This window comes from Notothenia coriiceps, unplaced genomic scaffold, assembly GCF_000735185.1.
Source record: "Notothenia coriiceps isolate Sejong01 unplaced genomic scaffold, NC01 NC01_scaffold00037246, whole genome shotgun sequence".
Taxonomy (NCBI): domain Eukaryota; kingdom Metazoa; phylum Chordata; class Actinopteri; order Perciformes; family Nototheniidae; genus Notothenia; species Notothenia coriiceps.
The window spans coordinates 7725799-7739916 of NW_011369947.1; the positions used below are offsets into that span (position 1 = coordinate 7725799).

Genomic DNA, 14118 nt, shown 5'->3' on the forward strand with positions numbered 1-14118 from the left:
CCGGCGAGCGCCCGTCGACTGAAGTTAGCTTGGTTAGCTTGGTTCCGTCTGTGGACTGTGTGAGCTAGCCCGGCTACCAATATAGAGATGTGCTCTGAAGCGAGAATAGGTGTTTGAATGACGCATGCGGCGTAGCGCAAGCTACTTATAGGGGGTGGATTCCCTGACGCTGACGTCAAGATCACCAGCCAATCAGGATTGGCGTAATGAGATTGATGCTTCTGTTTGCTCCGCGATGAGGCGCATCCCATAGTGAGACATCAAACGGAGTGTTACGAATGAGAACTCCTCATGTCGCTCTCAAAGTGCACCAGATTGATGCTTTTAACTTCAATATTTAAAAAAAAATCTTCCCGGAGGAGCAAGCCCCCGGACCCCCCGAGAGGAGGTTAGGTCCCCCCCACTTAAATCAGGTTCACATGGATAGGATACTAAATACATTTGCACACATCTTGTGTCGATATCTCTCTGTTTTGGTGGTCATGCCACAACTGTGCACTTGAATGCATGCATGCATGCGTCAAACATGAGTCATGGTGAGATATCTGGATTAAGAGGTTGCTTTTTCTTTGCACAGCATGAAAGAAAGGCCAAATGAATGGGCTGTGATTTTAGTTTTTTTAAGCAGAGGTTGAGTTCAATAATTTATACGGCCCTTGGAGGATGTTGTAAAAATTGAAAGGAAAAAGGTTCCCCACCCCTGCTGTAAATAATAATAAAAACCCTTGATTTATAACTTAACATCTCTGTCTATTGATCTGAGTATATTATAAAGAATAGCCAGTTAATTGAAGCATTATAGCACAGGCCTTTGTCAGATGGTATATTACGCTGTTTTTTTCCTGCTTCGAATAGTTCTCTCTTTTTTCACCATACCTGTGTTTGCATCACCGCTCATGGGCAGGTCTACAGTATTTAATACTATGTACGTTTCTTTTGATAAAAGCGTCAAAAAAATAACATGTAGTGTGAAATATAAATAAACCTTCGTAGATTGATTGATTAACCGGTCTCATCTGTTATTCAGGATCCTGGACTGACTCCTCCCTCCCCCTCGGTGGGTCTGAAACCGCTGCAGCTGCTGGAAATCAAAGCCAGGGGCCGCTTTGGTTGTGTCTGGAAGGCCCAGTTGATGAGCGAATATGTTGCTGTAAAGGTCTTCCCTGTTCAGGTATGTCAATCATTCATGGCACTTGTATTTCTCTTTGATTGCTGCATTGTAGCCCCAGTTGTTTTCCCACATCTATTAACATTCCTTTTGAGCCAAAACCAAGCATGCAATTATTTGAAAAATGATTTACAACCTGTGATCTTTGAAATCCCCAGAGACTCCTAACCATCTGGAGGATTACATATCCTCATGGTTGCACCATAATACATTTTCAACCCATTTCTGAAGTTGGCACTGCGTAAAAATAGCATACAACGGATAGTTGTTATATTGGTTCACGTTGTACACATTTAAAAAGAAAATAGGTCATTTCTGGTTACCATCTTTGTTTGGGTGCAAACAGGTGAAAATCCTCAGTGGCTAGAATGGATGGAATATGTTTTCATTTAATCATTTATGTGGTTTGATGGGGATTCACATGCATTTATAATGACAACCAAGTATTGTTAAATCACAACATAACTGGTATAGGTTTTGGAAGGTTGGAAGCTTAGCAATGTAACTTGAATCTAATTTGTATACTCAAGAGGCACACACTGGGGCTTTGGGCAACATATAAGGAAAAATGCCCATTATTTTTAAAAGTGCTCGTATGAATTGTGATATCCTAAACACTTTCTTATCTGTGTGTTCGAATAGGACAAGCAGTCATGGATAAACGAGCGGGACATCTTCCTGACTCCGGGGATGCGCCATGAAAACCTCCTACGTTACATCGCTGCAGAGAAGCACGGCAGCAACCTGGAGACGGAGCTGTGGCTCATCACCGAGTTTCATGAGAGGGTGAGTGCACTGCCTCCTATATATATATCCCCACATATAGAGCATTGGTGCTGAGGTACAGTATAGGGCTTCTTTGTTGACTAGAACTTTTTCCAATATTGGTAGAAGCCTTTTATTTACAACAATCGCTTCGCAGCTTTATATTAAAGTGGGTTTCATTACTTCTGGCACTTCTTCTGTACACAGCATACCTTAAAGCGAGGAATTGTATTACTTAGGGTGTTTTTCAAAGCATTTTATTAAAAAAATATTACAGGCAATTATGTGTTGAGTTACTTTAAGTGTTCAAACGTGTGTGTGTGTGTGTGTGTGCCTGACATGATACTGTCTGATTAAACACCTCGAGGCTACCAGAATAGCCTGTTCATCACTCTTGTCAACAAAGGTATTAATTAGGGGTGCACCGAATGGGAAATTCTTGGCCGATACCGATACCGAAAATAGGAAACAGTCGGCCGAATGCCGAAAGGCCGAAAATGATTAATAGAAATATATATATATAATGTATACATTTTTTACCAATGTTGTTCAGCTACCTGATTATGGAAAAATACATGATTATGGCAAAACTGAACTTAAATAATAATCACTATTATGGGTCCATAAAACATTTATTCAGCACTTTTGAATGCATACAGTACATTAATGCCAAGTCAAGTGCATTTTCTTTTCTCTGTAGGATAACTACAACAAAGTGCATTCAGAACAAAGCCAAGGTGCTTTAAAATGCATAAACATCTAGGCCAGTAGGCCTACAACAAAATAGTGTAAATAAAGACTGTAACAGCCAGGCCTTCAACAACAACAAATGCACCTATAAGTTTGGTAACCTAACGTGTTGTTGTGATGACGTAATCAAAACGCGGCGACAAGCACGGCGCGCGACCATGCTCGCGGCTGGCTCACAGCCAACATGTCTGCCGCTTGGAGATATTTAAAAATATCAGAGAAAGAGGCGAGGATTGCGATTTGTAAAACGTGTTCAGCTGACATTTCTCGAGGGGGTGTAACTGCAAAAACTTTCATCACTTCGGGATTACTCCACCACTTGAAATCAAAACACCCGGACAAATATGCGGAGTATGATCAACGTAACCCTGTTCTCTGACATTCGGCCTTTTTAACCATTTTCGGTGGCCGAATATTCGGTGCATCCCTAGTATTAATACATCAAAACAGGATTAAACGATAATTACCATGCCCACAAATGCAGCATTACGTTTGTGTGATGACTTCCAATGTCCTTGTATCACCTTACATCCATGACAAACGTCTTTAGCGCCGGTAATTGTCTCAGTGCCATCTGTTCATGTGTCGTTTGTTTGCTTTAATGTTTCTTTTTTTATCAGCATGGTATTTTAAGCTCTATTGTTTTAATTTAGACGCCTCTTGTAATTGTTCCAGACTATGAATTTCAGCTGGCAAATGAAGTAAAACATGAGACCAACAACCATCTATTCCAGGGTTTTAGTTGGCTCAATAAATGGACACTAACGGTATCTGGGAAATTGGTTCAAATGAGATTCTTGTTCAGTTTTTAATCCCAGTTTTTGTTTGTGCACAGGGCTCATTGACGGACCACCTAAAGGGGAACACTGTAAGCTGGGGGGACCTGTGTCACATAGCAGAGACCATGTCCCGCGGCTTGGCTTACCTCCATGAGGACATTCCCAGCTACAAGGGAGAGGGGCCCAAACCCACCATCGCCCACAGGTAGAGACAAAATGCACCTTTCCCGAACCTCAAAACACTGAAAACCAGAGCACAACTGATCGTAGTTGAACCCTTTTTAATAAGTACTGCCCTCTCCTGGTTGTGTTGGTAAACATGTATCTAATTACAGCACTTTAATGAGTTTGTCCTGAAATGAATTTCCCAGGGACTTCAAGAGTAAGAATGTGATGGTTCGAGATGATCTGAGTGCAATCATTGGAGACTTTGGACTCGCTGTACGATTTGAACCAGGAAAACCTCCAGGAGATACTCATGGCCAGGTAAGGAATCTCTTGCTTTTTATTTCCACTAATGTAACTCACAAACTGAAATAAGACGCCTCAAGCTGTTTCTGTAGGAAACAAGGGATTCAACAAGCTCTTCAGATTTGGTTCCAAGAAAGTTAACATGTGCATGGTATACATCCTAAACACAACTATTAACCTGAAGATGAGCATTATGATGTCCCCATTAAGAGTAAAGCACTTATGATACTTACAAAGCATTGATCCTGGCTAAATAACTTGATTAGTTTTGAGGTTACTTTGTTGTCTGCAGTGAAGCAGGAAGCCGTTGTATAATAAACCATTATTTCCTGTTACTTGAAGTAGCACCGTTGGGTACAATAAGTGTCTTTGTAGCCACTGGGTTGATGTTTTTAAAAAGACTAACTTCCAGGAATGTTACCAGACAGCATAACTCTTGAGAAACATCATATTTGCACATACTCATATTCATTAGAATCCGTTGTCCTTGCAGGTGGGTACGAGGCGTTACATGGCTCCAGAGGTGCTGGAGGGAGCCATCAACTTCCAGCGAGACTCCTTCCTGAGGATAGACATGTACGCTATGGGCCTGGTGCTGTGGGAGCTGGTGTCCCGCTGCACAGTGACAGACGGTGAGTCAAACAGGGCAGGAATGCCGCTTCAGTCACAGGTGAAAGGTCACTGTGCTGCAGGCTGACCTAATAAACAAAGGATTAGTTTTCCTTTTTCCTGGGAAAGTCATCTGACAGGCTAAAGGTGTAATGTTTGTTGTTACTCTTTTAAATAGGGTTTCAGATGTTCATCTTAATGCGGCACTGTTTTCTTCCCCTGATCACCGTGTAACGCTTTCCATCCAATGCCCCCCCCCCCTGTGCAGTTGGCGAGTACATGCTGCCGTTTGAGGAAGAAATCGGCCAGCATCCCACCCTGGAGGATCTGCAGGATGTGGTCGTGCATAAGAAGATGCGTCCAGCCATCAAGGACTGCTGGCTCAAACATCCTGTGAGTAACAGTAGAAGAATAGCTCCCGCTGTTTCCAGAGAAATTCCAGGATGTCATGCATCCTTTATTCCAGTAAATACAGCTCGATCATGTAAGGTCACAGTTCTCCGAATGTGTCGATGTTCCTGAAACCTTTTTCAGTTACATTTAATCTTTCAGGACGCAGAAAAAGGAATGCATTTCTGTCCTATGGAATAGATTTTAATTTAAAGTTGGGTTTTATACGAACTAACCAGAGGTGGGAGAAGTACTCATCCTGTACTTAAGTAAAAGTAGAAGTACCAGAGTGTAGGAATACTCTGTTAGAAGTAAAAGTCCTTTACTCAAAAAGTACAAAAGTATTAGCATCAAAATATACGTACAGCTTATTCTAATGACTTTATATAGCGCAGGGAAGCTTGTGAATTTACTCAAGGTGTAACTAAAGTCTTGTCTAAGTGTGTTTATATTTCACATTGTAAATCCAAATCTGCAAAGTAACTCAAAGTATTAATAATACAAATGTGTACCTCTGAAGTCCAAAAACACATCTAAATACTCAAGTAACGTACAAGTATCTCAAAATTGTCCTTAAGTACAGCGTTCGAGTAAATGTACTTAGATGCTTTACCCCACTGATCCTAACTCTCCTGTGTCTTCTGGTTTGTGGCTGCAGGGTTTGAACCAGATGTGTGAGACCATTGAAGAATGCTGGGACCACGACGCAGAGGCGCGATTGTCCGCCGGCTGCGTGGAGGAGCGCATCGGCCAGATCTCCAGGACGACCAGCAGCACTACCTCAGACAGCCCCGTCTCCATCGTGACGTCTCTCACCAACGAGGACCTACCTCCCAAAGAGTCCAGCACCTGAACGGGGGACACCACCTTTCCCCCTGAGCTCCTGACTTTTTATTTCTCAAATCCAAACTCGCGGATCTCCGTGAATATTTAAAAAACGTTTAAAAAAACAACAACTAGCAACTTGAATGCAGCTGCTATTTCCCCCCAATACTGGTATTTCAGTTAATTGGTGTTTTAAGTCGGATCTACTACTAACACATCCATCTGCTGTAGTTTTGAAGTAGTAATAAGTTATGCGATGGGCACATCTGATAACAACCATGTGTCAAATCCTAAATATCATCATTACCTCATGTATTTCTTTCGTGTTAGTCTATTTTTATTACCTCATAAGTTGTTATCTCTGTCGTTTTCCTGTCTTGGTCATGATCTTCTGCGGCCAAACGAAACAAACTCTTGCTCCAAACCTCGGACGACGTGCTGCACACCTCGGAGGAACCGTTTTGAGACTGTTAAACAAAATATATTCATCTTCCTCAGGGGTCGAAGCTTCTCGATTCTTTTTAACTCGAGTGTGCTCCCTTATTTTAAACCTGTGAATGCCTCAGAATGAATAAGATGAAAAGAAATCGGAGCACAGCTGTTTTCTCGCAAGGCAGGAGCTGAAACGGGAGCTGAGCAGTTGTATTGGACGTTTGGACTTTTTTTGAAGATTTGGGACAAGCGCCTTGTCCCCGGGGAACTACCTCTCAGGTATCCAGTAGGCTTCTTTGGAACATTTTCTCTAAGTTGAGAGCCATGCTATCCAGCTAGCTATCATGGACGTATTCCTGGATTTTATTTTGTTTTTAATTGTAGAAATGTCAGTTACTCCTTTGCCAGTGCCAGGGGCATTGACGGATGCTGTCTGGAGTTGCAATGTTACACATTCTTGATGTTAACTGTCTGAGTGAGTGAGTGAGCGAGTGAATGAGTGAGAAGTTGAAGACTAAATGGTGTGAGATGGAAAGAGCGTGTTTTTAAAGTAAGAACCATGGAAAGATAGTTGGGGTTTATCCTTGAGGGCCATACTTGAGTAAGCAACATGTCTGTTTTTTTAATTTTCATGGGTGTTTGTTCAATAGACTCAGTCGGACACCAGTCCCCAGATACCTCAGTCACTGTACATCATGCAAGGAGTGCTCAAATGGTTGCCTTTGTCTCAAATGCAATGCCATAGTTGTACCATAACATGAATACCATACATTGAATGTCCGTTATGCTGCTGTGACTATTCCAGGATACTCAAGGATTTGTAGATGTACATGTATTCTTTGTTAATATAACGCTAATGATATTATGTGAGGCTAATATTCTGTTTTTGTGTTTTTTGACTGGGTAAGCCCTCAGCTGCTTACTCTTCCAGACTGACCTCAGATATTCTGACAAGTACCTCAGGCTTTTTCTACATGTATATCAAGTTGTGTTGTGTATTTTATTGTGTTTTAGTAGTTGAGATATTTTATTGCCGGTTGGGCCTCTTTGTCTGTGGAGATTTTTTTGAATAGAGCCTGACCAGTCGTCACGGTGTTTATGCTGTACAAACCTAAAAGAAGAGGGGCAGATTCTTGTAAATAGACCTGTAACACACAGTTGCCGAACACTGATCTGTTTTTTAAAAATACAAAATCAGGGCATTATTGTTCTCATTTCACAGAAATTGAAAGGGATTTCTCAGTTCCACCTCGACATATTTAATAGTAAGTTGACTGACAACTAGCCCTGTGATTTATTTTATTTTCTATATAAACATATATATATACTTTTGTTTTTCAAGAATGAAAGAATTTTTTTTGTTTTGCAGATTTCTATGAATAACGGTATCAGTTCCTCTGAATCAGAAGCTGTGTAGGTAGCACTTGCATTTAGAAAGCTTAGTATGTATATCGTCAAAAATACCACAAAAAATCCCTAATGGTTTGGTGCTGGCGGCTTCTGTGATTGGCCACTTGCTGGAAATGCCAGTTTGAACAGTATTACCTCAATATTAACCCGCTGATGTGATGTTCAGACCTGTTTGGTGATAGTTTAACCGCGTTGGACGACACACAGGCTCATCTGTTGTGCTTTGACTGGTGCTGTGAAGAGATGGTGATTTTAACAGTGGTCTGTGACGCTTGCTCCTGTGCAGTTGGTGTTGAAGAACATCAATCCATACATAATAATGGTTTTAGTGTTTGGATGTCATCAATGTGTCTATAACTACATGATTGAATGATTTATAATGCAGCCCCGTTGTGATTCATGTTAACAGTGGCATGTGCTAGTCCCAGGGTCCAGCAATATTTATTATACAGCAATAGTCACTTGAATATCATTAGTTTAAGTAGTTAAACTCAGCTGTGACTTAGCAGTTTTTCTTCTGCGGATCAATAAAGTTCATCTCATCACACCTGGATCGTGTTCTGATGAGGACACATGTTAAACCTCCCGATTGAAGAAATGCTGTGGGGTGAATTTGTTGTGTGTTAGCAGAACGGGACCCAGGTGCTTTCACGTATTGTGCCAGAAAAAAACAACGATCACAAAGGAAAATCTGCCGTTATCGTTCGTTACCTCCAAATGCTGTCTTACACCCAGCTCTTCTGAACAGAAAACCAGTTACCTCATGCAGTACCTCGTTAGTAACACTAACATGGAGTCAGTCTCATCTTCAAAAACTAAGAAAAGACAAAAAAAAAATCAATTATTGTGTATATATTTACTTGACAAGTGTAAAAGTTTTCTTCCTTTTCATGTGTGAATCCTGTGAAAGCAAAATTCTTTCTATTTTTTTTTTTTTTTTTACAGTCAACATATTTTTCATCTCATAGTGTGTATGGATGTTTGACTGCAAGTGTGTGACCTCTGTTTATGTGAACTGTGTGTGCGCAGTGTGTCAGTGTGTGTGTCTGTTGGTTGGTTTCACTAAAACAGTACGAATGGTAATTTTATCTGTGAGTTGAAATGCTTAGAAATATAAACTAGATGAGAATACATCCATCTTTTTGTATATTGAAATAAAGACAAACACTGATTAACCATGTAAATTATATTCTTTGCTTTTTTTTTTATTCACAGTTTCTCCTGACTACATGACACATCCCTTTAACATAGTACAACACATATATTTTTGAATTAGAGTTATTTACTGCTTTTGAAATACAACTCTTCGGAGGGAAAACCTTCAATTTTTGTGGATTCAAAATTATATTTATATCAACTTTCTCAAACACTACTTATCCAGGGCTTGTCCTATTGTTAGATATCTACACTAGAGGGCAGCAATGGTGTCAGTAGGCTGTGGCCTAGTTTATCAGTATAAGAAAATACCCATTGATCAAAACAACTTATTTTGCAAATAACATATTTACATTTTCAATTTATAATTTAAGGATGTGGTCACTTTTCACAATGACTTAATGTTTTATTTCCTAATTAATATTGATATTATTCTTTGTGTCTGATAAAGGGTCTTACATTGTAAACAAGACTTGTGTTATGGATCCAGAAGTGTCACGTTTTATTTGCTGCTGAACAGAACAATGGCGTGCCCAGTTTAAATATACAGAAATTATTTAATTAATGTGTCAAAGGTAACATATTATATAGTACAATGCCAACTAATAACACTATTTAAATGTACTACAGCACTGGAGGCTTGTTTAAACTAATCTAACAGAGCTGAGAAAGATCTATTTCAGAGAAAGGATCTATTTCAAATAAGTAATGGGAAATTCTAACCATACGTTTGTCATCGAAGCAAAAAGTAAAACAAGTGAAAGAAACGTAATAATTTGGCAATATGGGCAATACTGTATATTGCAACATGAATTAAGGTGTGGCACATTTGTCACACAAATGTAACAAATGTCCTGTGCTCATGAATTTACAGACAAGCCAGCAATATAATGTAATGTCTAATCGTATTGCAAGTCCTTATAATATAAAAATGCTAAGAAATGTAAAAAGGACAGTGTTTAGCACATTCAGGAGCAATCGTACAATCCATTATCCATTGACATGTTATGTGATAGTGTCTCTTAAATGTTTATTTTTGCAGGGGGAAAAATAGTTACAATCACACGGATGCATTATTTCAAGGTCTTCACAAATGTAATATATTTTTTGTCATAAAATATTATTTAAACCATTTTGTGAAGTTAATGCATACGAATCCAGTTCAATCCGTTTGCGAAATGTCCGCTTGCACCTGAACGCATCATAGTTCCTTTCCGTTGAAAGCATCTGGCCAATCAAAACGTGTCTCTACCGTCACGTGATAAACCGACTGGTAATTTACGAATGACTTGAGAGTTGCTGATTGTGGGCTACTTTCCGATGTACAGTGACTCAAAGCGCACAACTTTCTGCCGCTGTTGGAGTTTGTTTTTTCTAACGGAAATGCTCGTCGGTTTTCACAGACTTTATTAAGTTACATTTTGTTCGGATACCGTGGCCATTATGTCAGTAAAATGCAGAGCAGGTGAGTTAAAGTAGCGCTTTTTTTCTGCCTGTGCCAGCAAAGCAGTTTATGTCCCGGGTCGACAGCATCACTTTTTCATTGCAAACTGTCCGGAAAAAGAAATGTCGGTTTCGTGTTGCTGTCGAGTTCTATAATTAATACCCGAGATGTTGATTATTTTTGTTCATTTAAATCTTTGTTTTTCTCTATTTTCCTTTTTATTACAGTTGTGTTGCATTGCTGTTATGTATTGACCGTATAACGTTATTTTACAAACAAGCTAGCAACAGCAAAACAGTGCTTAAAGTTGTACCGTTAGCCTAGCTGTAAGTAATTTTAAAAAGTAAATCATATTGTGAAAGCAAATAACAAAATGAACTTAAATATGTTATGCTTGCTGTAACGTTAAACACTAAACTTTGTGTAACTCTCATAGTTTTTATTTATGTGAAACTCACATAATTAAATGTAAGTAGGGTTAAGTGATTATCTGTCTGTTACAGGACACATGTATTGGCTCTTTATTAGATGTGTAAATGTTTTACTTTGCTTATCAAGGGTTACTGTCTATACAGACTTTTAATAATTTTCTTATACAGTAGATTAACACATTTGGAAAAGTAACTCCCACTCACAAAGACACACCATCTTAACCCATATTTTTCTGTGTTTCAGCCATCCAAGGACCAGGGCAGCGTGTTAAGTTCAGGGGCTAGCTGGCCTGCTGTACCCCTTTTTTAAAGGGTGGCTGCTGGGATGCAACGGAAGAGCAGCAGTGGTGGTGGTGGAAATAACCAAACCCAGGGTCTACCAAGACATCTATCCAAGCCCCACACAGTATCTCTGTCTGCTGGATCCACCAAGACCTGGGATATGGGCCGCAGCTCCAAGAACCCCAACCCTCTGAGCAGCATGGGGCTCACCTCTCATCTGGTGGGGGCTCCAGGAGTGGATCCAGAGTATGTCATGCATCTGGTGAATGATGTACGGGGCTTCGCTGATGTGCTGCTCAACCTAAAAGAGGCTTTCCAGTGTAAAGGTGAGTTCAGGGGGAGCTGAATGCAGAGGTGTTTGTGCAGGAGCAGGGGGGGAAGTGGAAAAACCATACAAGTCACAGTTGAAGACTTAAATCCACAATTGGATACTTGTTAGTTACCCAAATCAATGTTGCATGTTTGTTGTAAGCTATGGGTTATACAGATGTAGCACTCCAGATAGGACTCCACCCAGCGGATTCCAACCAAAAACCCAGCGGATCCCAGTGGCTGGGGGCGTTGCCAAATTGTATACAGATAGCAGTAACCTTTTGTGTCACTTTTCTCTCGCCTACTTCTACTTAAGTTGGGATTTCTTGCAAATTCTACAAATACTTCCTTTCAACTAACTCCAGATAGTGTGAGAAATGTGTGGCCTTAAGTGAGTATTTGAGACAATATTCATGGAACATGATAAGCGCAAGAACGTAAGGCTTTTTCATTTGAGTAAGTCCTTAACTTTGATAAGAGGCTACTGCCTGTGGAGCACATATCTGTTCTATGATGGATTTTTTTCTCGTGTACTTGCTGACCATATATCTAGAAAGGAGCCAAGGATGATGCAGATAGCTAGAATTCTTTAAAAGAAAATTCCATTGTAGATAAACTTGGATTGTATTGACAAGTTTTTTAGTTTGGCCAGTTGTTCACATGTATCACAGTTGCTTAACGCACCAACAGTTTTTTTTAAACGGTGTAACAGTGAACTTTTCTCTTTGACTCAGGCAGTATATCACAAACACTGTCTTCGTTCTGCTTTGATGCCTTCTGTGCTGCTAACACCCACAGAACATAGTTGCAGTCATGGCACCGTAAAGGATTAAAAGTTCAGGAAAGCTCTGTGTGTTTTTCTGATATAACCGATAGAAAACCACAGCTCAAAGTTTGCCAACATGACACCCAGCCAGAACCACCTGGAGTGTCGGTGTATAGTGTGATAACAGCCTCACCGCTAACATGCCGGAGCACATGCAGTGTTGTTAGCCTCTTAAGAGCTACACAAACCCACAAAGTGCTTCACACACGCACAAGCAGTAGCAGACACCAGAGCGGACATAGACTACGAAAGTTTTCTGTTTTTCTCACTTGGGTTTGATGGCTTTGCTCTTGTTTGCAGACACAAACACTCCACCCACACACATTCTCACATAGTGTTTAACAAGGCATCCTACTACATACACTAAAAGTAACTTACTGTATGTCATGTATTACTTTTCATTATCAGTTAATTTGTGTATTCTTGTATTCAATTACTTTATAGATGTGTTAAATTAAAGGAATCCGGAAGAAAGTGACATTTTCAAGTTTTTTTTATCTACTTGACAATTAATCAACAAATAATGTAAGCACTTATTTTATTAGTTTGTTCATTTTATCATAGCAATGAATTAAATCAAACCAGTGCTTAAAGTCTTGTGATTATATTTGTTTGTGTCTTCGCTGTTGTTGTTTCATTGATAGAGGATTTTTCTTCTGTGTAGTCAATAATTTGAGACTTCCACTATTCCACAACTACTACTGCTGCTGCTGCTGTTGAGTTAAAAGGCACATACCTACACTCTCACACACACTCTCCCATGCTGGGGTCCAGCTGCAGGTTTGGGAGTGGGAGTGAGTTGTTTAGCCATTCCTCTGGCGGGAGGAGTGAGGCCTCTGTGAGGAAGCCTTGGCTTGCGTCATGCTGAGTGTTCCTCTGAGCCATCGCGAAAACATTTGGGATATTTGCCTCCCCGTTAACAGCAGCTCTTATTGAGCAGGAGATGGAGTCATACAACACGACCCTATCATTTAATTCAGCTATGTGTAGTTTGGATTAGTGGTTTATTTACACTGACACAAGTAGCCTCGTCAAACAACTCAGACAAAATGCTGCTACTATAATGTGGTTTGCTGTCAAAGTAAACATTGAGACGTTTTTATTAGTAAGTCTGGTGGAATATGGTCACAGTTGTTTTAAATATACATCTGACTTAGAATGCTACACACAGTAAACCAAAACTGAATCAACCACCTTAAAATCTAGCAAGCACGAACACATGAATCATCCCTGAGCTGAAATGTGATTTAGAGACTGACAATGTTGAGTATTGATGATCATACATTCTTGTTGGCCCATACGTTGAACATCCTGAACATTGTCTTAAGTCTGGCTCCTGTTGGCTGGCCCTGGAGCAATCCAGGCCGTCGTCTTAAAGGCAGACACTAATGATCACCTTTGAATGCTTTTATCTTTGCCACATTAAAGAGTTTTGATGACCAGGTTGACATTTTTATTCAATTTATCCTTCATTTAGACAGGAAGGTACCATTGAGGTTATATTTTTTAAAAGGGTTCTGAGGAAATATTTAAATAACCTCAATGTTTATGTCAGTAAATGTTAACTTGGAAGTCCCTATGTTCCAAATCATGATGATTGGATCGTAGACACCTTTCCCAGTGTGCGATGATTATATCTATAAATAGATTGTATAATGTCTTGTTGTTTTTGTGTAAGGGATCCGAGAGGTTACACAGCTGGAAAAAGCAACAGAAGGTCAGTTTTCTTTATTGATAACAACTGTCTGTTTCTGTAAAGCACATTAGTTAATACCAGTCTACAGTACAGAACTCTGAATGTCCAAATTGACCAATCAGAATCAACTATGCAATAGGCCATGCAGTAATTCTAACTTAAAAGTGATTTTTAGGGTGACTGAAATGAACATGCATGAAAAACAAATCTTCTTTGTTGAATTGTATTAAATAAGTAATTTAAAAAATGAATGGCAACTACAATGAGGTGTATAGGAAATGTATATTTCTTTAAAAAAAAAGCTGACATTTTCCACAACTAACCTATAAGTAGTAATAGGGGTTTAATCTATATTTTCTTTAAACATTTATCG

At 39.7% G+C, this 14118-nt stretch overlaps 2 protein-coding genes across 3 annotated transcripts in view; both read left to right on the top strand.

Annotated features, from left to right (window-relative positions):
- Positions 1–8777, top strand: part of acvr2ba (activin A receptor type 2Ba) — an 18822-nt gene extending 10045 nt beyond the window's left edge. Inside the window, exons 5-11 of the mRNA XM_010794689.1 lie at positions 1028–1171; positions 1811–1954; positions 3519–3667; positions 3834–3948; positions 4427–4565; positions 4811–4935; positions 5591–8777. Coding sequence (XP_010792991.1) covers positions 1028–1171; positions 1811–1954; positions 3519–3667; positions 3834–3948; positions 4427–4565; positions 4811–4935; positions 5591–5785 — 1011 coding nt within the window. The 3' untranslated portion in view covers positions 5786–8777. The remainder of the gene's footprint in view (positions 1–1027; positions 1172–1810; positions 1955–3518; positions 3668–3833; positions 3949–4426; positions 4566–4810; positions 4936–5590) is intronic.
- A 1273-nt stretch (positions 8778–10050) lies between these two features.
- LOC104965685 (rho GTPase-activating protein 29-like) overlaps positions 10051–14118 on the top strand; it is a 31746-nt gene continuing 27678 nt past the window's right edge. For both annotated transcript variants that reach the window (XM_010794690.1, XM_010794691.1), the window contains exons 1-2: positions 10051–10219; positions 10874–11237. In XM_010794690.1, the coding sequence (XP_010792992.1) occupies positions 10955–11237 (283 nt within the window). In that variant the 5' untranslated portion in view covers positions 10051–10219; positions 10874–10954. The remainder of the gene's footprint in view (positions 10220–10873; positions 11238–14118) is intronic.